Source organism: Harpia harpyja, chromosome 2 (assembly GCF_026419915.1).
Source record: "Harpia harpyja isolate bHarHar1 chromosome 2, bHarHar1 primary haplotype, whole genome shotgun sequence".
Classification (NCBI taxonomy): domain Eukaryota; kingdom Metazoa; phylum Chordata; class Aves; order Accipitriformes; family Accipitridae; genus Harpia; species Harpia harpyja.
The window spans coordinates 39,852,721-39,879,458 of record NC_068941.1 but is presented as its reverse complement, the minus strand read 5'-3'; the positions used below and the strand labels follow the sequence as shown (position 1 = coordinate 39,879,458).

General features: G+C 40.1%; 1 protein-coding gene across 4 annotated transcripts in view; it reads left to right on the top strand.

Annotated features, from left to right (window-relative positions):
- Positions 1–26,738, top strand: part of SH3D19 (SH3 domain containing 19) — a 116,803-nt gene that overhangs the window by 77,225 nt on the left and 12,840 nt on the right. For 3 of the 4 annotated variants that reach the window (XM_052777063.1, XM_052777044.1, XM_052777073.1), the window contains 9 exons: positions 123–165; positions 1,402–1,549; positions 1,773–1,974; positions 2,583–3,575; positions 16,703–16,810; positions 20,230–20,342; positions 22,576–22,634; positions 24,991–25,255; positions 26,595–26,663. In XM_052777063.1, the coding sequence (XP_052633023.1) occupies positions 123–165; positions 1,402–1,549; positions 1,773–1,974; positions 2,583–3,575; positions 16,703–16,810; positions 20,230–20,342; positions 22,576–22,634; positions 24,991–25,255; positions 26,595–26,663 (2,000 nt within the window). The remainder of the gene's footprint in view (positions 1–122; positions 166–1,401; positions 1,550–1,772; positions 1,975–2,582; positions 3,576–16,702; positions 16,811–20,229; positions 20,343–22,575; positions 22,635–24,990; positions 25,256–26,594; positions 26,664–26,738) is intronic. The other variant, XM_052777054.1, reaches the window with a different exon arrangement.

Sequence of the window (26,738 nt, the reverse complement as noted above, 5' to 3'; positions counted from 1 at the left end):
ATGCTGTATGTTCTCCATTTTGTTGATAGTGGATTGGTAAGGGCTCTGCTATTATCCTCATCTTATTGCTGTGACAGTATATTTTAACCTCTTCAAAACTTTTGTTTCTTTTCTTTAAATAGCTTCTCGGACCTCTAGCCATAGCGAACAGCAGAGGGATAGAAGGTATGATGCTGTTTTTTATATTGCAATTAGGTGTTACTGTAAGGCTTGTTAGATTGTGTCACAGTATTAGTTTTTATGGATTTCTCCTCTATTTTATTTTTTTCCTTCTTTCTATTCTTAGTGTGTTTAAAAGTAAATTAGACTTGGAATAAAATAAAAATACTGTGATTCTTAAGCACAGAGTAGGTTAAGAGTTTGAGGAGTTTTCTCATCGACTTTTGTATGCGTCCTCAAAAAAAAGATGCAACCAACCATCAAACCTCTGCAGAACTGTTTTACTTTCCTGACATCTATTTACAGAATCACTTCACAATGAAAATAAGCACATTTTGAGGCCTCCTTCCAGTTTCTCAAAGGGTATTGAGAAAGGAGGTCACCAACCTGGATAGCTGGTGAACTGAGTCTGCCATTATTTCAGGTGTGAAGAAATTGTAGCCCCCCCCCCCCCCCTTTTTTTTTTAATTCTTTTTACAATAGTTTTAGAAGTTATGCTTGTGCAGGTTTTTTCTGTCAGCAGACAGAGGCTTCTGTAGCAGACGCTTCATCTACTCAAAAAACTCACTTATCAAAGTGTATTTTGTGTGAGACTCTAGATTGGTCAGTGTTACTCTGGGGGCCGTGGTCTGGGAAGGTGGGCCATCACGGCAGCTTATGCTCTAAAGCAGTCATTATAGTGATAAAGCAGGAGTAGTACCTACGGGTCCTTAACTGTCACAGAAGTCCCTATTGTGCTAGGTGCTGTAAGCAGATAGGCCGTGTCCCAAAGGCCTCCTGAGGCTTGCTCTGCCCCACTTCAGCAAAGTGGGAGGTTTCCCTAGAGGTCTGAGGGTAGACAAGCTTTTAGGTAGCCAGCCAGAAGCAGTTTTAACTATCCTACTGTTTTCACATTGTAGCAGGCTAAGGGCAAACACATGATTAGTTCTCATTACCTGGTGAAGACTAAGACGTCTTCCATCTAATTGAGTTACACTTGTGTTGTAGTACTTTAAACATGTAAATTATTTCACTGAAGCCAGTAAACCTACTTTTTGGCTTAGGCATTTAATTAGGTCCTTTGAATGGAAGCCTAAGTGCTTGTTAGAAAGGTCAGGTAAGTTACTTTGAAATAATGGAAAAACATCTTTGGTTAAATCAAAAAGACCTGATTTCCCATGCTGAGAAAACCTTGGTCTTTTATACTTAAAAGAACTATTTAAAATGTTTTAGGTAATTATTCCCCTTTGCCTTCATTTCCAGGCGTCCTGAAATTACAATAGTTGCTGCTGAACCCCTCCGGCCATCCTCCTGGTTTCCAGGTGCAAACCCTGTCACTCCTCATGGATTAGGATTCCCTTCTGCTTCATCTCATGCTCAGTGGAGGAGAAATGAGCATATTCCTGCTGAGGTGAGCGTGAATTTACATGAGGTGCGTTTGATTTACAAAGGTAAAAAGCACATTAAGTTAGAGAGGAACAGAGTTTTTGCTTAGACTTTCATCACATTGAATAAAAGACTATGACAGTGTTCTTTTCCTCTGCACATGTTAATTTAGTATTTTTAAATTTATATGCTTTTTTTTAAAAGATCACATCTGGACGTACATTAATATTTATCTCTCTGTTTTGTAGCTTCCACCATCATATGAGCAGGTGATAAAAGAAATCAATCAAGTGCAAGTCAATACAACAAATAACAATAATGCTGCTGCTCCTAGACATACCACTACTTCTGCAACACAAACTGACTTTCCACAGGAACTAATCAGCCATTTGCCAGGAAGTAATGTAAAAACTAGTGTGCCTACACACTGGGAATCTGCAGGCTATCCGGGTGAGGCTGGTTTGGATTTCTTATTGATGCAAACCTTACTCTGTCTCCTGAAGATGTTCTTTACTATTGGTCTGTGCAGCATTTAATATGAATAACAGTTAAATTTCTGTGAATTATTACTGGTGTAAATTTCTACAAAAATCTTCTGAAGAACTGCCATTGCATTCACGGTCAGACTATGATTAAACCTTGAAAGTTTTGCTCGATTCAGCTATAATGGCAATTGCTTTGAGGCCAGAGGAGGTCAGATGTCCAATCAGAATAGCAGCAGTGTTACACGTTCAGACTGAAAAGTGTGCAAACCAAGCTGGGGAAGTTACTGTACTATTTTTTTGGTCTAGATGTTGCTTGCATGCCCCTCATGCTGCAAGCTAACAAGTAGTTTTGAACTCACAATGTGTATATACCATGCATTTTAGCAATCTTCAGCTTCTTCCTAGAGTTTGTATATTTTTGTCATTCATCTTTTTAGAAAGAGAACTGCAGTTTCACAAGCAGCAGTAAGTTCTGAATGAAAACCATCATGTTTACCATTCCGATGGCTGACAAAAAATAACATAAATAAAGTGTTCTGGAATAGGTAACTGAAACCTTTTCTTTTCTGTTAGCAGGGCAGAGTCCTCTTAAACCTCCTAGGCCTTCTGCATCTCTCCTGAATAGGTGTCTTTCAGAAAATGAGAATCCCTTAATAGTTTTTGAAGTGTCTGAAGGTCAGAGGTGCCAAGAAAATCCCAATGCTGTGATACGTCCTGTGCCAAAGCCAAGATCAAGAAGCAATCTCAGACCTGTGGTCAAAAATACTGAAAGCAAGGTAGACAATGGAGAAGTGAACCAGTCTACCACAAAAAGGCAGCAACCTCCAGTTCAGCAGTCACCTCTGTTAGATGATAGCATACTAGACAATCACTTGGCGATGGACAGCATGAGTACAGAAAAGAGCCAAAATAGTATTGTTTCAAGGATCAAAGTTTTTGAATCCCAAGGAACTAATGATACCTCAGGATTATCAAAAAAGCCAGAAATTGCCCCTCGTTCATTCACCCCAAGACCTGTTACTGCAAAGAAGCCAGTAGTTGCTCCAAAGCCAGGGGTAAGCAGAATTTCAGGAGACTGGGATGCATGGACAGAAAGCAAATCAACACCTTCCAAGCAATTGCAGCCTCAACCTGAAGTAGTTGGGAGCAGTGTTGTAACCAAACCTGAGCTGCCAAAGAAGCCAAAACCTGGCCTTGTTAAAAGTAGTAGTAGTGATTTTCTTGATGTAAGGAGTGGATCAGTTGCAGAGAACAGTGATGGACAAAAGAAATTTCCCGTTCCTGCTCCAAGGCCTCTTGTTCCTAAAAAGTCACATTACGCAGAAAATCCTGCCCTTTCTTTGGCCTCACTAAAACCGATTGCTGCTCCCCCACGGGCTTCTGTATCTGCCCAAGAAAAAGTTTTCAAGTCTCTGGGGGAATTGTCACCTGCAGCCAACTCCTCAGCACCTGCTTTGCAAAATAAACTAGATGTGGAAAGAGATCTGATCAGTTTTGATGATGACGTTTTGCCCGTAAGTCCAGCTTGTGTAGTTAAAGATAGCATCAGTTCTGAAGCAGCAGCAGGTAAGAAGAAATTTTTTTAAACTGTCCCTGTGGTTACTCTTTGCAGGTGTATGAGCCTGTGTGAGTTATGTCTACCTGTCTTGGCGGGGTTTATGTGTGTATATGAAATTCTTGGTTTTCTATTATGTCAAGATCACTATGAAATTACTTGGATTTTGAGACTCGGGAGGTTTCAAGGCTATATAAATCTCAGAACTTGCCTGCTGGATTTATTACATGATTACTAAAATAATGATAAAAGACTTGATGTTATACGCTAGTTGTCACCTCCAGAATGTATCGCAATTCTCTCTGGGGAGCTTGGGACATCTTATCTCTCACCATCTAATCTCATTTATTTGAGTGCCTGAAGTTCTGTAGTGGAAACCTAGTCATCTAGAGAAGCAGCAATGTTTGTTACATTTATGGAAACTTCTGATCAAACATACTGGTATACTCTGTCCATCTCACCAGTGCCTAATTTTCTCTTTCCTGTCTTTGTGGCTTGTCTTGTCTTGTCATGCGACTATGTGCTTGTTATGCAACTTCAATTTTTTCTAATAAGTGAAAATAATTATTTCGTATGGACAGATTAATTACTACAGCTACATCGCTTTCATAAACCTTGTTTGATTCCATTAAGCAGTTGGGGTCAATTTTTTAATGCTGTTTTAGTTAAAGACACAGGTTGGTGTTGGGCTGTCATTAAATTTTATAGCAATAGGTTTTTCCCTCTTAATATTCAGGTATGTCCTGGTTTAGCTTATCAGCCCCATTGCAATCCAGAGAGAGTTCTGCTTTAAAACAGATGGTGTGTGTCATACAAAATGTTTGTTCAAGGGACTATGATTTTTATTATTTTTTTTTCAACTTCATTTTTTGTTAAACATCTCAGCTTTCTGAAAAGAGAAGCATAGATACTGTGTAGTTGTCACAGTAAATCGATATTAATGATTGTTAACAAATGCGATTTCTTCACAGTTTGTGGATTATATAATTAGATGAATTTCCGATTCGTTATTGTTTCTCCTCTGTATTGGCATAAAAACCCCAAGGCAGATGTAGAAAGTCCCTTAAAGCCCTAAACTGCTAACATCAGCATGTACAGACATACAGATCTCAGGGGAGCTTAATGAAAGTAGTGAAATAAGGCACCAGAAGATCCTATAGGAGAGGTGATTAGCTCAACATGGATACAAGTCCATTTTTTCTTGGACTGACAGATTCCAGGAACACTACAGAAGCTGTACCAAGCCTGGAAGGAGACAGGAGTACAGGGTGTCTGGAGAGGTGTTTCGTACTTACGTCAAGGAAGTGTATGACTGATGGTGTCTAGCTGGGAACAGTCACGGTCATCGCATCTGGGGACTGGAGTCGTGGAACAGCCACTGTGCATGTGATGGTTTTAGAAGAAAGTTAGAAGCATGAGGGAGGACTCTTGCTTTCTGTGCATTTAGGGTAAATCTTTTGTAGTTTCAGTAATTTTATTTTGATTAATACATGCAACAAACAGAAGGAAAACGTAACCATTCTAAGTAGTAGGCAAGAAAAGAGAATACTTAAATTTTGAAAGTGCGTAAAAAGGAAAATGTTTTGGCTATGTACGCTAAAAGACTGCCTTTCCCCCAACCTGGAAAAATAAAGTAACCTTAATTTTTCTGTTAAATCAGAGGTTGAGTGATCCCAAATGAAAATCACCTGAAAAAATAGCTTTCATGATAAAGTGGTAAGAATGTCAGTCTTTGTCTTTCTGGTTGGTGTCCTAGGTGTTATTCTTGATTTAATTAAGAAAAAAATACTTAACATTCTCATGGTCAACAGAAGAATTACTCATATGATAGCTTCCTGACTTCTTGAGTCACCTGTCCATGATGTTATTCATTCAATAAAATGGCATCTTTGCTGCAACCCCTTCTTACCTACTAAAGAGAAAAAGGTCTGACAGCATTATCACTTTATTACACTGTAAAATTAGGATTCATTCCAGATTTTTGCAGGCATTTGTGAGCTCAAGATCATATCCTGTACTCTTTATTACTAATGCAGCACCATGTCTTGACAAAGCATCCACAAGAAGAACACTGGCTTTCTGAAAAATGAGGCAACACGGAGCACTAACACTAGCTATTTCTCATGTTCCCATAGGAACAGCTTAGGATTTGCAAGATGAATCCACAGTAAAATGTTTTGCAAAGGCAGGAAGAGAAGCTCTAATCTTGGTCCCATTTCCCCAGACCTTTGCATTTCTTACAAATTTGTCACTGTCGTTATTTAGCAAAATGACATTGCTCCACTTGTTGTTATGGCAACCCTAGGAAAGGAAGAAGGCTTTTATGCAGTGGTGTTTGAAACTAAGCACCAACAGCTTGTTTGTCAAAGAATAGTGTTACATCACAGATTATAGTGTTCACAAAAGTTAATTTTTTTCTGATACAGGACAAATGCGTCTAGTACTTAGACTAATGTAAATAGAACTGGACAGATCGATCACTGCTGCTGCTAATGCCTGATGCAACAGTAAGAAGGTGAAGTGTTCAGTTGATGATGAGGCAGGTGCAGAAGTTGAAGTGAGCATATGAACGAAAAGGTGAAACAGGCCAAACAAATGCAGAATGTCCACAGCAATTTAGTTGACTGACATAAGATGCCAGCTTCCTCTAACAGAAGGCTACCATCTCCACAGTAGTGAAAGATATTTGAATATTATCTGTGTTGAATCTGTTGAATATTATATGTGCTAAGATCAACAGTGTTGGCAACAAACCAGTTTATAGTTTCACCAGTTTAACTGTCAGTGTTTAACTGGTAGTTTAACTACCAAAGCTAGCTGGATGATTTTCTTTCAAGTTTACCTCAGGCAGTCCCATGGGTTTCATCAGTGTTTGACAGCATCTCCAACAGCACAGCTTTCAGTAGAGTGAACTTGCTCTTACTCAAACATTAATCATTTTATCTTTGTCCAGCCTATATGGAGGGGGGGAACCGTTCTGGTACAAATAGAGACTCTGGGTACTGAGATCCCTTTCAAAGGTTTCAGCATCTACTCTGTCACTTGAAGTCTGTGGGAGCTTTAGAAGCTCTACAGCCCTGAGATTCAGAGCTGAACTGTGGCAGAACCTTGCATCCAACTCGTGCCTCTGATGCTGGCCCAAGGGAAGTGCCAGCAAGGAGAAGTCAGGAATGACAAATATGTAGAACTACTCCTTTCATCAGCAGCCAAAATTGATGGCAGTTTTAAGTGCCATAATTTTGGACTCAAAGGCTAGAGATAATGTTCAAAGCCATTTGTATCCTAATGAAACTACTCCTGTTCAAGTCCGTCATTTAGAATGTGAAAGCATCTGTTTGGGACTCTAAATCTTGAGGTGCTAATGCCTTGATGACAATTATGATATTTTGGATCATCTGGAGTATTTTTACATTTCTCTTATAGCTGATAACAGGGATTTGTGCAGTTCCTGAAGGTTAAAAGTTTTGGTAATCTGTTAGGTGGGCTTTCTTCTCACTAATCCATTTTTAAAAAGGCTTGAAAATGAAATCCTAGTGCAAGTTGAACTGAGTGTAAATTCCATGGCTTCAGAAGATCCATGATTTTACCCATAACTTATATTAATTGTTATGTTAAAGCACGTAGTGTGCCTGCTTGCTAAACATTCTAAGAATGTGTGTTTTGGACAAAGAAAGTGAGGTAACAGTGCATTTAAAGCACACATTTAAATTAAAACCTGGAGGTGATCTTGCTAGAATGTTTTCATTCCTTTTTGCATGTAGAGAGTTATTCTTCTCTCTCATCTTCTCTCTCTCTAAAACAGCATATAATTCACTGATTACTCTATGCCTGATATACCAGAACTCAATTTAAACCAAATGCTTAGAAAAGTAGTTCAGAGAGCGCCTTACCTTACCAGCAGGAGACAGCTCTCTCTTTTGGTATCTTCATCATATTAGTGTATTTCAATTCTAACAGTAATACTACTGCATTTCTTAATTGTTTTATCTATCTAGCTGTCTATCTATCTGTCTACTTCATCACAGTATAAAAGTTCATTTCTGCCTGTATGGTGAAAAAAACACCAACCAAACTAATGCTGCTATCCATTTATATGTATTGTTCCTTCTTGTGGCATGAACGGTAGAGTTTGGGTGACTTTGTCAATTCAGAAAAATTGCTGCCTGAGTAACTCCAAATTTGTGTGCTGTGGGGATATTGACCACCTGCTTGTTTTTAATTGCTTCCTCAAGAAGGAAAAGAAAAAAGAACTGAGATATTTCTAACTGGTAGATTAGTCCAGACATATCTTCAAAATAATGCAGCTTTTCTTAGGGTTCTGCTGCGTTACTTCTGATGACTCTTTGTGCTGGTTTTGGCTGGGATAATTTTCTTCATAGTAGCTAGTACGGGGCTATATTTTGGATTTGTGCTGAAAATAGCGTTGATAATGCCGAGATGTTTTAGCTATTGCTGAGCAGTGCTCACACAGAGCCAAGGCCTTTTCTGCTTCTCACCCCACCCCACCAGCGAGGAGGCTGGGGGTGCACAAGAAGTTGGGAGGGGACACAGCTGGGACAGCTGACCCCGACTGACCCAAGGGATGTCCCAGACCATATGACATCATGCTCAGCAGATAAAGCTGGGGGAAGAAGGAGGAAGGGGGGACATTTGGAATGATGGCATTTGCCTTCCCAAGTAACAGTTACGTGTGATGGAGCCTCGCTTTCCTGGAGATGGCTGAACACCTGCCTGCCGATGGGAAGTGGTGAATGAATTCCTTGTTTTGTTTTGCTTTGCTTGTGTGCACAGCTTTTGCTTTACCTATTAAACTGTCTCTATCTCAACCCACGAGTTTTTGCACTTTCACCCTTCCGATTCTCTACCCCGTCCCACTGGGGGAGAATGAGGGAGCAGCTGTGTGGGGCTTAGTTGCCAGCTGGGGTTAAACCACAACACTCTTGTGGTTATTTTAAAGTTACCTGTCTCCTTTTTTACTTACTGCCAAAAGTATCATTCCCAGAAAAGAGCGAGCTGTCTCATCCATTTTAATCTGCTATTTGGCTTAAACCCCTGACAAAACCAGATTTACCTGAAGACTTGCTGTTGTGGGGTGGAGTAGTGGAGGTATGGGTCTGTGTTGTGTCCTGTTGGTTTTGGTGCAAGGTTGGCAATCTCCAGCAGAATTGGTAACAAGCATCCATTAACTCTTCACAGGCTACAGATGTTTGCTTAGTAAACATAAATTGGAGCCTTCAAGGAGCTTGGAAGTGACTCCACTGTTACCACAGGAGAGGGCCTTATATCTAGTTTCAGGAAACAAATAAGGTTTTTAAATCATAGCTATGTAGTAGATGAGGAGCCCTTTAGGTTGTCAAATGCAAATGAATTTGCTTTTGAGTTCCATGTCTATAGATGCCATTAAGTGGTAACACACAAATAATAATGTTCTTAATAATAATTGTCTTCTCAGATGATTAAATCTGTTTAGTTTACAATAACACTTAAAATGCAGATATCTTTTGATCAGAAAGATTGTCAAAGAACAACAAAATGCTTATTTAAAAGAAGTGTTTATAAATAGAACTATTGTTTTCCTTTGCTGAAAGCATGTGAGATTCTTGTAAGAGGGTAGATAGGTATTTTAAACAACATTAATAAATTCCCTTGTCCGTCACGTTTTCATTAAAAAGATTTTGTATGCCCTACTGTTTTCCATCATCAATCCGCTGCTTTGGAGATTTCCAGCTTGCCTGTTTTGGGGCACTTCAATCTCTTGCCAGTGAACAAGCATTCATTCACCTGACAAGAATGGACAAGGCTGTGTTTCTTAATCTCCAGGGTAATTTGGGGTTTGGTTTTTTTGTCACCCACTGTATGTCCAAATACCCTCCGGCATCCAATTTTTGAAGTTAGACCAGGTTATGCAACCAATTTTTAACAACATGACCTCATGGCTGACCTGTTCTGGGCAGGAGGTTGGATTAGAGACCTCCTAAAGGCTCTTGCAATCTGAACTATCCTAGCCTTACTTGAACTAGCAAAATAGATTAATGATGTAGGAATAGCCTCCAAACTCTCACATAATAGCTTGTGCTGGTCTAAGCAGTCCTTTTGTGCCAGAGGCGGTGTAATTACTATCACCTTTACTAGTATGGATAAGCTAGCGATGAACCAAACAGTTGTGCTTTTAGATACATACAGATAGTAATTGTGGGCATTCCCGCAGTTTGAGAGAGAAGTGCTGAAAGCTTGGAAAAGGTCCATTTATATCTGTCTCTGTGTACGATGTAGCACTGTAGTTTTCCACCCCATAAATGCTTGTATTGCCATTGTTACAATAGCCCAAGAAATTTTGCTATTCTAGATTTTATTTCATCTGCTCTCCAGCTTTCTAACAGTGTAGATGAGATATTTCACTGCTCAGTTAAGGACATCTTGCATTTTCAACAAGTACATTTAGTTTGGATCTTCTGCTGCATATCTCAGCAATTTTTTTTCTATACTTTCCAGACAATATCAAACTCTACATAACATTTGACTTGTGGACTTTTGTCATACTGATGGCTAGGCTCCTTCTGCAAACGCCACATGTGTCCTGTAAACATCATTCATTCTTTGGATTGGACTTGTTCCTCAAAAATAGTGATCACTGGCCTTGAGTTGCCTTGCTTTCTGTGGTGATCCGTCAGATGTCAGCAGTGAACAGGGAGCAATGCCTGAAACCTATGCAAGTAGTTCACTACATTTACTGCTACTCAGAGCAGAGAAAATGTTGCTGGATAAATTCTTCCTGTCCTGAAGTCTTTGCACAACTAATTTTAAAAAATCTTGTTAATCTGTGAGACGTTTGAAGTTTCTGTTTTGGCATCTGGACATAATATTTCTGGGAGGATAAATAATCCTCAAGACAAAACTTTCTGAAATTACTGTGTGCTTGCTCTGGTGTTGTGTGCTTTTGATAAAACAGCATAAGCAGATGTAGAAATAAAACTAATGGTTTGGCAACTGCACTGGAAAAGCTACTTATATGTAAAGGTTGTTACATAGAAGAGATTTTTACCAGCCCACTCAAGTACCTGTTTGACTAAATGTACCATATCAGGTAAAGCAAATCTCCTTGGCCTGATGAACTATAATTCTTTGAATGAAGCAGGACCACACAGTCCGTTCATAGCCTCTACCAAAATAACTGGGCTAGTCATGAAAAACCTCTTTGTAGATCAGGGAGAAAGAAATCTTAGAACGTTATGGTAGCAGATTTGCTTATCTCTTCTCCAATTTTAAGCCTGAAGCCATACTAAGTCTACTCCTGAATACTGTATTCCTTTTGAGTGACCTGGTCTACTCTCCTAGTGTTAGGAGAATGCTGGGAAGCCTGAGTTTCACCTGAGCTTACTTTCAGGTTATGTGCAGATTACATCCTGAAAGAGCCTGCATCCCATTCTCTTTCTTTTTTTTTTCCTTTTTCTGTTTTGATTTCCCAGTCTATTAAAAGATATGGTCGTGACCAGATCATGGCAATTTTCCATGCAGAGGGAGCTGCAAATTGCATATTTTGAGAAAGGTGGTGTAGTCTGTATTATTCTCTCTGGGTCAGAAATACCATTTCTAAGAACAGTGAACTGTTAATTTTGGTGATGAAAAATACTGGGGAAAACTGAGATTGGGAAAATCACTGATGCTGGAATTTAGGTACGATACCTGTCTAATATGTCTATTTTTAGTTGTAAATGGGTTGAGATTTAGAATGTCTGAGTGAACATCAGACTTTTGGTTGTCGCATTTCACAGTGTTTCTTGAGCATGGACCCCATTCCTCTGTCAGGTTTCCATTGAATCTCCAGCTATATTACTAGGAGGGGCCTGTTGTTGAAAAACTTCGCCCAAGTATGGGTTAAGTATGCTTCCACAAACACCAGAGTGGTTTCATGGGGCTAGGTTTTAATAAAACCATTTGTTGGTGAGGCTTGGCTCTGTTCTCTGTTCCTGGAAGGCCTCAATAACAGTACTGTAATGTGTGAGGATAATGTGCAAGCCTTGCCTTTAACAGCTGATTTAGTTTTTTTAATTAAACATTGAAAGTAGACACAGTTGCATACTTCTGTGGTGGCAAGTGTTGTAATGTCAGCATCAACACCTTTTGTACTACGTTGTTCTCGTGTACTGAGAGTACTTCTTGCAGGACTGAGCATCTTCACAGCAGATACTGCTATGCTGTGCTTTTAGCTTTCCACATCTGATTTGTTTGGAGATTCCCCTTTATTGCTGCTGAGGTATCTGTTACCCTCTTACTACCACTTACTGAAAGACTACCAATAAATATTTCAGAAAGATACCCATCTGTCCTGCTCATATGGGCAAAACCTAGTGTTTGTTCTGTAACCTCCTAATTTTTTATTTTAAACAAGGATGGTAAATGAGAGTGGGGAAAACGAGCTGCCTCTCCTAAACTGGTAAAAGAAAGAGATGATACACGGTATATTTGAATACACAGCTTTCATTTGTCTTTCCTGCAAACAAGCACAGTAATACATGTTATCACATAAACCTTTGAAACAGAAGCTGTAGAAAAGGGAGACTAAGGAAGACACAGGCTTTAAGCATCATTGTAAAAGTTTAATAAAAAAAAAATCAATAGAAGTCTGTGGATATATGTTATGAAAAATGTCTTGCAGATTAATTTCCTTGAGCTGAGAAGCTTTAAATGAGTACATTAAAAATTCTGTTTTCACACCTCTGTGAATTATGCTCAAACGATGCCCAATTGTTGTTAAACAACATAAAAATTTGATATGCTGTCAGTGCCATTGCACAAAGCAGCACAGTCGTTTACTCGGCCAATTTCTGCTGCAAACTCAGCACTGGGGAATGGAATAACACAAACAAGGTAATAAGTTTTAAACTAATTATGAGGTGACAACATTATAATTGAACATAAGATAATGAGTGGAAAACTAAGGTTCATCAAATGGTTTTCTCAGCCTTAAAAATTACTTTTCTCAGACTTAAAGATTACTTCTCAGATTTACTGATTTAGAGACCTCTGCCCACTGTTGAATGGTCGAGAAAACCATTTTTACGCATAGCAGTCATTAACAGCTGACAAGCAGTAATTTTGTACAATTTTAAATCTCCCATAAATTTACAAGAATACAGATCTGTGATTATTTTGGGGGTTTAGAACATTTCTACTTGTTGTCACAATGTCTATATTTTTATAAGATGGAGGCTTTGGAAAATTGTTTCCTCGTTGTTAAACTTCCTTAACCTCTGCAGAACCTTACCTTGAGAGATGCTCCACGTGCAGGTGTGTTCCCTATGGTCCTGCTGTGTCAAGGAGCCCATGACTTAGCCCTGCTTACCTTTCCTCTGCTCGCCCTGTGTCTCCAGCTTCCCAATGGGCCAGTGCAGCTTTAAGGCCCTGCTGCCCTGCTGCCTCGTCAGGGTCACTCCTCAATCTGTTGCAGAGTTGTCAGATAACTGAAAGAGAAGAAAGCCTGCTGTCAGTTTTCTTTTTTCAGCTGCACTAAAGTCACTCTGAACACCAGCATAAGAGTTAAGATTAGATAAATCTTCTGTTTTGAATGCAATTCAAATGTTAGCATTCTAGCTAGCAGGCATAGGTATAAAGGAATAAAAGAAAATTGTAACTGCAGGCTTGCTCTAAGAGTGGGATTTTTGTTTCTTGTAATGACCGTACTGCCAGAATGCTTGCACCTGTCTTGTGGTCTGTGTTTTCAAGTCCTCTACAAAAAACCTTGCTACGATAAAGCTTTCATTGAAGAGACCTAAACCTTTTACTGACTAGTGCTAATCCATAACTTAAACAAGATGTTAGTTTTACCCTTACCTTCTAAAACATTGTGGGTTGCCTGTGCCTAGTTTGTGTATGCGCCGGTGTCTTTGGGCACAACGTGATGGAGCCATCTTCTGTCTAGATGGTAACAGAGCTTAGTTTTAACTATAGCCTGTACACCTTTAGCTGTAGACAAATCGTTGACCTGTGATGATCCTTTCTACCTGAAGTGTACACTCAAAGCTGTTGTACAAGCAGCCTGACAGAAGGAATTGATGTGCTTTGGTTCATGATTAAACTGTGACATGAAGGTACCCAGGCAGATTTCTGGGGAGCCTGTAGGCAGGTAGATCTCTTGACTTTGGGAGAGACCACGGCACAAACCCCCATGGCACACCTGTATGTGGTGGATACGCCAGCAAAGACAGCCTTAAGCAAGGAGCTAGTGAGAGGTGGACATCTGAGCAGGGGTGAGCGTGCGTGGGCCTTGCGGCATGTTGTCCCTGCTGTTGCTACAGCTGCGCACTGGCAGCGGGAGCTGTGGGTATGGACAGAGGGGGCTGCTGGCAGCAGGCAGATGTGCCCGGCAAGGAGGAGCGGCAGCAGAGGCTGGGGTAGCTGTGACCGCCAAATCATGTGCATGCGGAAGGGCAGTCCATTACACTGTAATTTGGCAGCCCAGTATTACCCAGTGTTTTCTCTCTCTGAAATTACTTTGGACCTGGTTTTGTTTAAAAAACAAACAAACAAACAAAACATAGAGCTTGATGTACTTGGTCTTCTTCCCCTCTCTCTAAAAATGCCAAGGCTTTTTTAATTAAAATGCTAAAAGGTTTTTAATGAGGTGGTTCATAAATAAATACTGTATTTCTGGATTTTTCTTAAATCCTATGTATATTCCTAGACACAGATTTCTAGTGTCTTGATAATCATAGAATCATAGAATGATTTGGGTTGGAAGGGACCTTAAAGATCATCTAGTTCCAATGCCCCTGCCATGGGCAGGGACACCTTCCACTAGACCAGGTTGCTCAAAGTCTCATCCAACCTGGCCTGGAACACTTCCAGGGATGGGGCATCCACAGCTTCTCTGGGCAGCCTGTTCCAGTGCCTCACCACCCTCACAGTAAAGAATGTCTTCCTTACATCCAGTCTAAATCTACCCTCTTTCAGTGTAAAGCCATTACCTCTTGTCCTATCACTACATGCCCTTGTAAAAACTCCCTCTCCAGCTTTCCTGTAGGTCCCCTTTGGGTACTAGAAGGCTGCTATAATGTCTCCCCAGAGCCTTCTCTTCTCCAGGCTGAACAACCCCAACTCTCTCAGCCTGTCTTCATAGGAGGGGTGTTCTATTCCTCTGATCATCTTCGTGGCCCTCCTCTGGACTCGCTCCAACAGGTCCATGTCCTTCTTATGTTGGGGGCCCCAGAACGCAGTACTCCAGGTGGGGTGTCACAAGAGCGGAGTAGAGTGGCAGAATTACCTCCCTTGACCTGCTGGTCATGCTTCTTTTGGTGCAGCCCAGGATACGGTTGGCTTTCTGGGCTGCAAGCACACATTGCTGGGTCATGCTGAGCTTCTTGTTAACCAACACCCCCAAGTCCTTCTCCTCAGGGCTGCTCTCAATCCATTCTCCGCACAGCCTGTATTTGTGCTTGGGACTGCCCTGACCCATGTGCAGGACCTTGCACTTGTCCTTGCTGAACTTCATGAGGTTTGCATGGGCCCACCTCTCGAGCCTGTCAAGGTCCCCCTGGATGGCATCCCTTCCCTCCAGCGTGTCGACCGCACCACACAGCTTGGTGTCGTCGGCAAACTTGCTGAGGGTACACTCGATCCCACTGTCCATGTCGCCGACAAAGATGTTAAACAGCGCTGGTCCCAATACTGACACCTGAGGAACACCACTCATCACTGGTCTCCACTTGGACATTGAGCCGTTGACTGCAACTCTTTGAATGCGACCATCCAGCCAATTCCTTATCCACCGAGTGGTCCATCCGTCAAATCCATGTCTCTCCAATTTAGAGACAAGGATGTCATGTGGAACAGTGTCAAATGCTTTGCACTGCATTGTGTTATACTATCCAAAATTATCTGTAAGAAATCATGACTTCAAATTACATAATTTTTTAAATTGTTTTTTATAAGTGTTGAAAATAAAATTTTATCAAATACAGGGCTTCCAACTTTGTCAGAAAGTGTGGCAATAGTTTTGGGAAAGGGTATGTTTTTATAAAAAGTCCTGAAGAATTTAAAGAGATGCCCAGCATACTTCCTCTCTGAGACTCTGACACTCCATAAATAACATCTCATTGAGCTACACATCTAAAAAGACCACCAGCGGAGATCAGACTTGGTTGTTGGGGCTATGAATATATGTCATAGAGAATTTATTGTCTGGAGTTCTTCTCCAGTTTCCACTTTACACATTTATGATACCGTTAAGTGTTGCCATTTTACTGCAGTTTTTGGTAATGTCAGAGAAAAAGGTAGCAGTTGTTAACAACAGAGAAGTAGTATAAATGAAGTATTGCTCTTTGGCATGAAGGTGTACTTGAGAAAGAACCCGTTGATTTGGATTTTATTTACGTACAAGTATTTTTACAGCTGCTTTCTACATGCGCATATGTTCCCATGCCTATTAATAAGAGACCAGTGCTTAAGTTTATGAAGCATAGAAAACGTTGCTCCTGTCTTACCAATGGAATGATTGGACAGGCTTGTAGAGGAATGAGTGATACCGGCAGGGGCAGAGCTCAGGCACGATTCCCAGTCCTCGGTCTGAACCAGTCTCCTCCATGACGCCAGGTTTACAATCAACAAAATGATGCAGAATCTTCCAGGGAATTAGTTGTTCTACACCAAAGACATTATGTAATCACTAATACTTAAATGCTTTGCATTTGTTTTGTTTTGTTTTGTTTCTATAGGCATTTTATCTGCTGCAGTGCTGATTCTTTAGCTTTGGCAAGATTTTATTGATTAAAACTTTTTAGCAAATGTGTTCACAGCTATGTCTGCATATTGGAGCAACTGCTTTGAAAACGTTTCCCTAAAGCCATCCTGATTTCAGGTCCCTATTACCAAGCAATGCAGTTCCTTTTGTTCAGTGGCTTATATAATCCCAGAAGGCATCTGGAGCGTGTTTATGTTAAGTCAACTATCAATGCAGATGTACAGAAAAGACATGTTATTTACAAAGAGCTGAGTATGCTATTTGCATCAGCCTGATTTTTTTTTTTTTATTACTTTCTTTGGTGTGAAATATGAATGTCCTTAATAATGAAAGCAATACGCAGCGAGATGTGTGTTCAGCAAATAAATATTAAATATGTTGGTTTTTTTTTTTTCCTTTTAGATCCATTTCAGTTCCTCACCAAAATTGAACCTGCAAAGGAACAGACAGCTCAACCAGCTTTAGCCCGGAAACCCACTGTGATCCGAATCCCAGCTAAACCCGGGAAACGTAAGTTCTTCTCCCAAATTGTCTGAGAAGTCTCTGTCAGAAAATAATCTTAATTGGGACTTACTATTTACTAATTGAGTTGCTGTTTACTAGCTATATTAGCTGCCAAAGGAATCCCATGATACAGTTTGACAAGATAGAGGAGCCAACATAAGGGCTGTGGTGGGAGGGAGAAATAGCTGGGAGTCATGTTCCCCTCTCCCTGCCTCCCAGCTACCTCGTCTGGCTCCCTCCCTTGCACTAAGTTTGATGTCCCTCAAACCTTATGGAGCTAATGCGTATCAGAGGTGAAACAGTGTGTGTGGGGGGATCTAAAGGCTGGCAGGGAAGAGCTGGAGGAGACCCTTTCAGCAGAAGCAAGCTTGTTTCGTCAGCTAAACCATATCACTGAGCTGTACCTTTGGTCAAATTGACTTCTGTTCTGACATCAGCTGAGGATATTTTAATGCTGCTCCCGAGCTTCCTGGGAGCAGGACCCCCACTTGTCAAAGGAACAACATTAGTGTATTAAACTTTGCTTCAAACACAGCTTAGTTGGGATGTAAGCATAGTTTTCACGGCTTACATCAAAAAGTTCCCTTGACCCTTGTTAGATTTGAAATCTGTGGCCATTTAAGCAATAGTGTTTTGGTAGCAGTTGAGGGCATGAAAAAGGCCTGTGAGAACTTGGATGCAAAAACCTGATGTGTTCAATTTTGTGTCAAGGTCTAGACTATAGTTTTCTGACAGTTACTGTATCCCTAATGCCTTCCACCTCTAATCCTTCACAGCTTTACAAATTACACTGACAGTACCTCAGAGTGGAAATTTATCAGAGCGCCACAAGGTCTTTGTGTTGATCTTTGTATGCTGGAGTGCATACTTGCTTCTGTTTAGCCTTATGGTTTATCCTCAAAGCTTAGGGAGAAATGTCACAAGATAGCTCTTAAAATTTTTATTTCAAAATCATGTTTTACGGCATTGAGTAGGCATAGAGCCAACTTGTAGCAACTAGATGTCCAGGTGGCTTTTCTCCTAAGATTTTCTCTTGTTATTTCCTGAGTTCCCTTTTCCTCCCACCACCCCCCCAGTGGTAAAATAGTAGGCTTTCTTTTCCTCTGCATATGTGAGAAATGCAGTAGAAATGATTAAAAATGCAGGGAAGACTGAAGGTAAAGCTATGAGGAGAAGTCTTTCTGTTAATACTTGATCATAAATAAAAGGGTTTTTTCAGTTGGAAGAATATGTTTACGAACTACTGTAAAGAACCCAAGACATAATTCTTCTCTACAAAGGAAATTGTAATTTCCATTAAAAAAAAAAAGAGGCCTGACAATTTATTTTTTTCTTTTTTTTTTTTCCTGAGCTAGATTCTCTTTTGAACTTTTAGATAACTGGTCCCTTGCTGCTCTCTAGTGGTAATTGAACTTTCCACAGGAGACTGCCAGTCACTGTATTTGACTACGATTGTCAGGGGGGTGTGAAGGACTGCTTTATGGGAGGCTGTGGCTGGAAGATTAATGGGATGTGGAGAAACAGAAGCAGATTCCAAGAAAGCAGAGTAGCCTGTTGTCAGATAGGAGCTGCTGCAGACATGTAAACTGTTAAAAGTTAAAAAATGAGAGAAGTACAACTGGGCCAAGGTATAACATGGATATAGTAGGATTTACCTTGTAAGAGGGCCACATAATCTCAGTACAAGGGGTCTTTCACCATCGTGGGCATGGAGGGAGATTAATTCTGTCAGGAACCAGCACAAACCAAAAAGAAAACCCCCAATAAACAAACACCACCCCACCCCCCCCCACCCCCCCAGCACTACCAAAAAGGAGACAGAGCTGGATGCTTAAGAATTTGAACTCCAGTAAAGCACTCATTTAGCATGAGCATTTTTGTTGAGATGTGATTAGAAAGGAAGCATTAAACATCCACTTCAGTTATTACACTTAGAAATCACTGAGAATAACACCTGCCTTCTAGTTCTTGGGGTTTTTTTAAAATTCTTTTATTTCCTTTAATTTTGTCTTATAAAGAGTAAAGGCGAGGAAATTAGGCCATCTGTGTACGTATCAAGATTTGAAGTGGTGTGAATAAATAAATCTCTCGTGCTTTTTATATATCAGTAAGGTATGATAAGAGAATATTTCTCCTGCAATTACTGTCAGGTATTTTTTTTACTTCTCATCCATCATACTAGCTTAGAAGAGCGATGAACTTCACTAACTTTTTTTCCCTGTGCTTGGTCACTGCCAACACGGTAACCGTGACCTGCTCCTAGGAATAAGGGATTTATCCTCAAGCTGATCCATTTTTAAACATCACACCAGTGTTTTAGATCATAGTAACGCAACTGAGGTGTTAAAAACAAACAACACTTCTCCTTCATATGTGTCGTTTCTTTGCTGAGAGTACTTTTCATGAAATGAGCAACTGAAAGTTTTCATTTGGATAGAATCTCTCCTCTTTTTTGTCATCAGTCTATAAATGTCCAGACTGTCTACACATATTTTTACATAACTCCAAGACTGGCTGGAGTTCAGAAGAACTTAAGTGTCTGAAGTTCTTTGTATGAAATTAATTTTTTTGATATACAAATACATTGTAAAATAGATAGCAAGGTTCCAATATATAAAGACAAAATGATTGGTAAATATGCTGGCAAAACCTTTCCAAATGCTTTCCAGGTTTCAATGGCAGAGACATTGAAAGAAAATACCGTATAATCAGCAGGTTTTTTTGTTCCTTATTGAGACTGAGGACGTCATCACTCTTCCCTAGGAAGAGCCATACTGTTTCCTCTTCCATGTCCTAAATTTGCTTAGCTCCTTAAAGACTACTAGGGAGCTTCCATCTCTGTTTTCTTTCTGTCACCCTGAATTTTGTAGCAGGCAACCGTTTCTTTTCTTGCCTTTACCTTTCTGGAGATTCTTCCATCCAAGTCTCCTGATCTTTCAGGGTTACTTGAAATAACCCTCAGCTGTTTTCCAGCCTTAAGGATATTCCAGGAGCTGACAGCTGAAAAAAGTGAGCCAGTTTAGAAATGTGGCTGAGAGATGGTGATGGTGTTTCAGGGTATTCAGTAATGAGTCTGACATTCCCAGGGGTAGAAACTCTTCTACTCATCTAATATTATATCAACAAGTATTGCAGCTGAAACCCTAGAATAACTTGCTGGTGTCCTGAGAGTAAAGTGAAGACCCATTATGCAGGATGGGAAGTACTCCTGAAGTCCACCTCAGAGTTGCAATGTTCCCTTCATGTCCCTTTTCTCTTCGCTAGTCTTTAAGTGGTCCTGCCCATTGGCTGCCCTGGCTTTGAGGAAGGAAGTTGCGTTCACAAAAAAAATGCCCCAAACCAAGGTGGATTCCCTTACCTATTGTTGGTCTATGTAAGGAAGCTATTAATTAGACTTTCATTCAAGAACTTTTGGTTTTTTACAGCTTTAAATGAAATCCCGCATAGCCCTCCACCACTTCCTGCTGAAAAGCCCATTGGGAACACCTCCAATATCACAGTGGGAAAAGCCAACAGCAGTGACGTAGTAAAAAAAGTGGTAAGTTAGAACTGCTTTCCTGGGTTACAACTTTGACTGCTCTGGTTAACAGATCTCTTGTGACTCTCAAGCATTTGTAAGGTAAGTTATTTGAAGGACGAAAGGATGAAAAGGACTACTCAAAAATACAAGGCTTTTTTCTTTTAATTGCATTCTCTAATTTAATTAGGTAATTTAGACTGCTGTCAGTTCTGAAAAGCACTTTGTTGATTCTACTAAACTTTGATCACATCTATCTTCAATTTTCTGTGTTTAGCAGCTGGAATCAGGATATTCTACAATTTAGTTTCAAAAGCACTGCAAAGTGGTTCAAAGTCCAATGAGATTTACATAGTGAAATATTGTCAAAGTCCTTTAGAAATGTATTTTTTTACCTTCATACACACAGTACCTCTCAGTATCTGTGCTAATTTCCAGGCAGAGGGAACTTTTCTGTAGATGAATGAAGCTTGCTTTCTTCAGCTCTTTCCTTCTGGTTGTTTTCTACTGGTCATGTCAGAGCCTGAGTAGAACTATCTATTTGGGAAAGTAAGGCTCTGCTCCTCGCTCCTGAGAGCATAGTAACGGTAGACACTGTAGCTGTGTATCCTATATGCCCTTTGACACAGATTTACAAAAGGGAATTAAAATAAACTAGAAAATGATAGTAGAATTTCCAGATATTGAGTGCTGTGATGGCAAGAATGGCAGAGAATCTTGTGGAAACCACAGGCAGTAAAAAGATCAAATCAAATCAAAAGCTCTCACTAGATGGACAGCTGCCAACAAATGTCTTTGTGGCTACCTCTGCTAATAGGATAAAGGGGCTTTTAAATGTCATGGTTGAAAAGGCTATTCACAGAGGTCCCATCTTTTCTGGATAATGCTGAAAAAATAATTTCCAATACAAGACATTAAATAACATTTTATACAATGCAACCCCAAAACTTTTACAATGTCATCCAGGTTATTGTGACAGGCATGTGTAAGCTTCAGAGGATTTTTTTTAAGAAAAAGCCTGCATCAAATCCACTGAAACATTTAAATCTTATCTTTGGAAAGAACTTCTGTGCTTCTAAAACTAGTATTTTTTGTCAGTGGAAGTGATTAACCAGCAACAGTAGAAATTCTTGACTGTAAGCAGCAGTTGGCGCAGATTTCTTCCTTTTCACACAGAAGAGGAAAATTTGTGCTATGAGGATAACATCCCCATCTGAAAGTGGCAGGTTGTTTTCTTTCTAATCAGGATCATTTGATCAGGAACATTCATTTGGGGACTTAATCAAGGGTCAAAATTTTGTCACAAAATACATGCAGGTATTTTCTAGGTGGGAAAAATCACAGAAATTGTTTACCAGTTTCAAGCACATGTATCCTTGATTAAGTAACAAGACTGTTCAGACCTATTTAAAGTTACTGGTTCAAAAAGGATACTTTTGAACCCAGATCCAGCACTCTGATTTACCATGCTGTCCCACAAGCAGCTGTGCTTGTTCGCCAGAGCTGGCAGTGCTTTCTCGCACTAGCATGAAAACAAACAGCAGGAGGCAGAAAGGATGGTAACTTGTTACTCCATTACTGTGGTCCAAGCCCTTCAGACATGGCACATGTTCCCCTCTGCTGACTCTGCTACAGGGTAGTAATCTCTGGCAGGGTCAGGATGGGCAGCTGGGAGGAGTGACACCTTAATCTGCCAGAGAAAGAGTCACCAGGGTTTATCTGTTAGACCTCTAGGAAACGTACTTAGATGGCTACTTTAATGAGAGCTAATGTTATTTGCAAGAGACTCTGTGCTGTGTGAGTTGCATCAATGTCATGTTCTCTGTTTTAAGCCTGTTCAGAGTGTTTCATCTGTCAAATCGAAATGGATAATGTAACTGCAGTAGTTGGAATCCTATGGGCAGTGAAATTGTACATTTGTATGACTCTCCTGAATTTGCCTCTTAAGCCCTGACTCCCATGTAGTAGGAAAAGAGGGCTGGGTCATACCTAATGCACAATTTAAGCTGTGATTCAGGTAGTCAGCGAGGTTATTTACATCTCCTTCTATGTCCAACAAGACTTTAAAATGCTAGAACACACCATAATACTTAATTCTCAGACCTACAGAAACTCTTGTTTTTCCTGTCTGTAGGATGTGATATAATTTAATATAAGAAATGCATCATTTAATATAAGAAATGCATCATTTAAGCAAGATCATTTTTGTTTCTTAGGCTTAAAGAAATGGCTTTTTTCTTTTGAACCTTTGTAGGAGTTGGATCATTCAGAACAGGGTGGAGTGCCTCAGCTAGAACCTGTACTACCCCCAAGGTAAGTGCAATTCCTCAGTGACTCACTTAAAAGTGGTGTTTCCGAGTTAGTTTGCCTAGTTGGTCTCAGTGCAGACACCACCAACTCTAGTCCTAACTCAATAGGCTTGGATAGGTAGTATGCTTACTAATAAATAGGCAGGACCAAGTTGCTAGCCGATTAATACTTGTTTGTACATTATTGGTATGAGCAGGGAGATTATAGGAGGACGGCTGTTTGGCTCTTCAGCTAATGTACAGTGGCTGCTGACAGTCATTCCTTTCTGCATCTTTAACCTTTTCACCCACAGCTGAACATAGAACATCCCCTCCTGCATGACCTTTTGATCAACAGCCCTTGCACTTATGCCAGGGTTTGAGTGGTGAAGGAATGGAGGTGGCAGATGCTGCCACCCTGAAAAGGGCAGATGCTGGGCCAGCACCTTTCCAGAAGCACTGGCTAGTTTCTACAGTTCACTTCAGACCTAAAACGCCTGTGAAGGTGCAGAATCAATGATAACCTTGGTTTTTATCAGTGATAACCTTGGGTTTTTTTATTCTTTTGAACCAACAAGAAAGAAGGCCTGCAGAGGCAAAAGTAGCTGGACCAGCCTTAAATTCAGGTCCACTAAATGCCAGAGGCAAACTGGAGGAAGATAAGGCATTGGCTAGCTAGCCCACTGCGGCTATCTCAGCATCTGCACTCTAAATCTGTGGGTTTAAACACAAGAGTTTGCTCTGTTGTGTCAGGTAAAGAGAATCTTTCAGTTATTAAACTTAGTCTACCAATAATAATAAGTATTCATTAACAGGAAAGAATATGGTAGTACCTACAAAGAAACACCTCATTATTGCCCCTTACGGGCTTGTTACTTTCCCCCGTTCTGTTTATCATACGAGCATTCCCGATTCTCCTGAAGGTCTCTGGAACTACAGTAAACATTTTGTCCTTTCACTCTTCTGCTCAAATGGATTTTTTTTTTTTTTTAAAGTAAGCAATCATAATACTCTGAATTGCTTGTTAGGGTTTTCTTGTTTAGTTGAGTTTCCTTACAAACATATGGGTTGATTTGTTTCCACATTTAATGCAGTCTAACTTGGAATTTCCCCTTTTGTCAATATTAAAAATGCTTAGTTTAGGATGAGGCCAAGAAAGGGGAGAGGTGGAAGTTGAACAGAAGTGGAAAATTTTTTTGAAATTTAAAAAATAATCCATACACAAATAGTAGTAGAGAGCTCTTACCAGGAGTATTAGTAGAGTGCTAGTATCTTCACGAGTGGTGGATGACACTCACAATATATGTCAGAAGGATACTCCAAAGATCCACTAATGCACATTTGTTGTGGTTGATGATAATTTTTACAGACCCTTGAGGAATTCACGCAAGCAAATAATTATGCTGAATTACACTATATGAAAAAAGGAGAGACAATTGTAGCAGAAACATGCAGTAACTGGCTGAAGATCCAATAACAATACAACAATATTGTATTTTAGGAATAGTGGTAGTGCCAGGGTTCTTAATAACAGGAAGCCAAAGTTTTATGTACATAATGCTTGTTTATAACAGAGGTGATTTTTAATTAACAAATTATTGATTTGGCCACGCTCTTTGATTCTAAAAATCATGGCTCGTGTGTACTGTATAGGCAGCTTTTTTTAATCATTGCTTAATAAGGGGGATTTAAATGTTTTAAAAAATTACCACTGTCACTTACTAGTCTCTGATTTTGGTTTCTAAACTACTGGTACACTAATGAGAGTGTGGTATCTCCAGCACTGCTAGAAAACTCAAGTATTTGCAGTGGTGTTTTCTTTCTGCAGTAGACATCTGTTGCATAAAAATAGTAAATTCTGCTATTGATGCCATGGTGCAAAGTGGTGTCCTATGTCATGAGTTTCAGCAGAGGCCCAAAAGTCACGTCAGGTAAGTGACATCCCAGGGAATGAGCTAGGCTGATTCCTGAAGACCAGCTAGATCAGCAGAGCTTCTCAGGGCTTTCACTAAAGCTCTCCACTAGAAGAACTCCATCCTGAGGCAGCTTCGGAAAAATCTCTGTCTAAAGGTGAATTGCTGAAAGAAATTCTGCTTATGTAGTGGGCTCCCGAGAAAGCTGGCAGGCTGTCGATAAGCAGAAGTGGTAAGCAGAGTTGGAAATATGTAGTCAAAGGATCTGTCTGAGGACTTGATCATCCAGTCCCAGTGTCTGAAGAGTTCATATATTCCCGGCAAGCTTCAGATACTACACACTCTACAGCCCAGGTCATCATGAGTCCTGTTTCCTTATTGCATGCTCTATAGCTAGGGCTGTGGTGGAGGATGAGGTGGCAGGCTTATCAATACGCATACTTCTCTGATGGTTTGCCCAACTTTTAGGCCTGTGGATGGAAAATTTATACCTGCTCGACCTCCCCCACCTAAAGGTGTTCCTGGAAGGCCACCTCCACCAAAACTCTCTGCAGCCAAGACCTCCTCCCAGAAGGATGCTCTTTCACGATCTACTTCTGACATCGCTCCTGATAAAAGACCCAGCAAGTTCAGACTGGGACCCAAGAGAGCAAAAAGTCAAGTCTTTAAAAATCCAGATCCAGCATTACCTCCTAGACCTAAACCGGGTCATCCTCTCTACAATAAATACATGGTGAGAGTTGAGATACTCTATCTGAGACTGTTGTTAATAAAACAGTGCTGGTTAAAATAGTAGTGAAAAAGGTAGTAAGGTATGTTACTATTATGTTGCTTTCAAAGTGCATCTATCAGCATAATCTTCCTTAGAAAATACTAATAGATAAATAGTAATAATTACTGTAAGGTAATACTGGAGAAAGCAATATATACATGCAAAGTATAGATATATGTGTGTGTATTTTTGTGTATATATGTAATTTATATAGATATATCTTTAATGCATAGCTTTTGGGATTTAGGGGTTCTTTTTACAGTCACCAGTTCAGAATTCTATTACAGCACGTAAAATGATGTTAAATAATTGCATTTGCGTATTGTTTTTTCCCTGTATATGTCAAAATGCTTAATAAAATTGGGGGAGCATTAGAACTTAAAAAGTAGTTACCTTGCTTAATCAAGCCTGCAAAGAGTGAGGAATGTAACATCACTTATCTTACAGTTTCATTCTATTGATGCCATGCCTTTTCATTATAAAAGTGTTTCTTTTTGGTATTGCATGTGTTGTTAGGCAATATTAAATATAAATGGATCAACTTTACAGAAAAATGGAGAGAGTCTTTCCCAAGATATTTGAAACTGGTCAGTGATCAGAGCTGGTGACTCCTTGAACCAGTGCTGCTGTCAAAAACAGCACCCACACAACAGTAGCATGAACAACATCAACATTCAGCATGAAATGGAAGCTTTCTGTTGCCTTCTTTTTGATCTTCACTCTTGCATTTAGATCCTTGGTGGAGCAGAGGAGCAACAAAGAGAGAAAAGGATGTATCTAAGTTGATAGTAGGATCAGCTTTGAGATAAGGGAAGCATTTTGCTTCCTTTCTTGTGTAGCCACACCCATTTACATAAGAAATGTGTGACATACTTTTGTAGATTATATTTTTTTCAGTAGCAGATCACTAGTCATTCCCTGCTCTTAAGTGTTACTGTCATTGAAATTCTCCTCCCAGGTTTTTTTTTCAGTGTCCTCCATGACAAATGAATACATTTCTGTGTCAGTGTGTTGCTGAACATCATGTACCTACCACATGGTATGATACCAGTTAGGTGGCTAAGACACTGTTAAAGTGGATGACAACACCTGGGTTTCTCAAAGTGGCAGTTTGTATCACCAGCAGTCTGTTCTGAATGCCTTCCAAAGGAGCTTGCCCTCTTCCACTGGACTCGTAAATCAGTTACCTGTAGTAGGTGGTCAGGATAGTTCCATCATCTGACCACTTTCACTTGCAGTGGGAATTTCAGGTGCTTAGAAGTGAAACAAACTCTTCCATTTGCCTCTGTTTCTATTCAAGCTACCTGTGCCTCATGGAGTTGCCAAGGAAGATTGTCTTCCCAGGAACACTGGAGAACTGTCCTGTAAGGTAAGGCATTTTTTTCTGCTGATAAATATTTAATGAGCAAGACTCCTGTTGTATCAGGTGCTTTAGGCTTTAAAG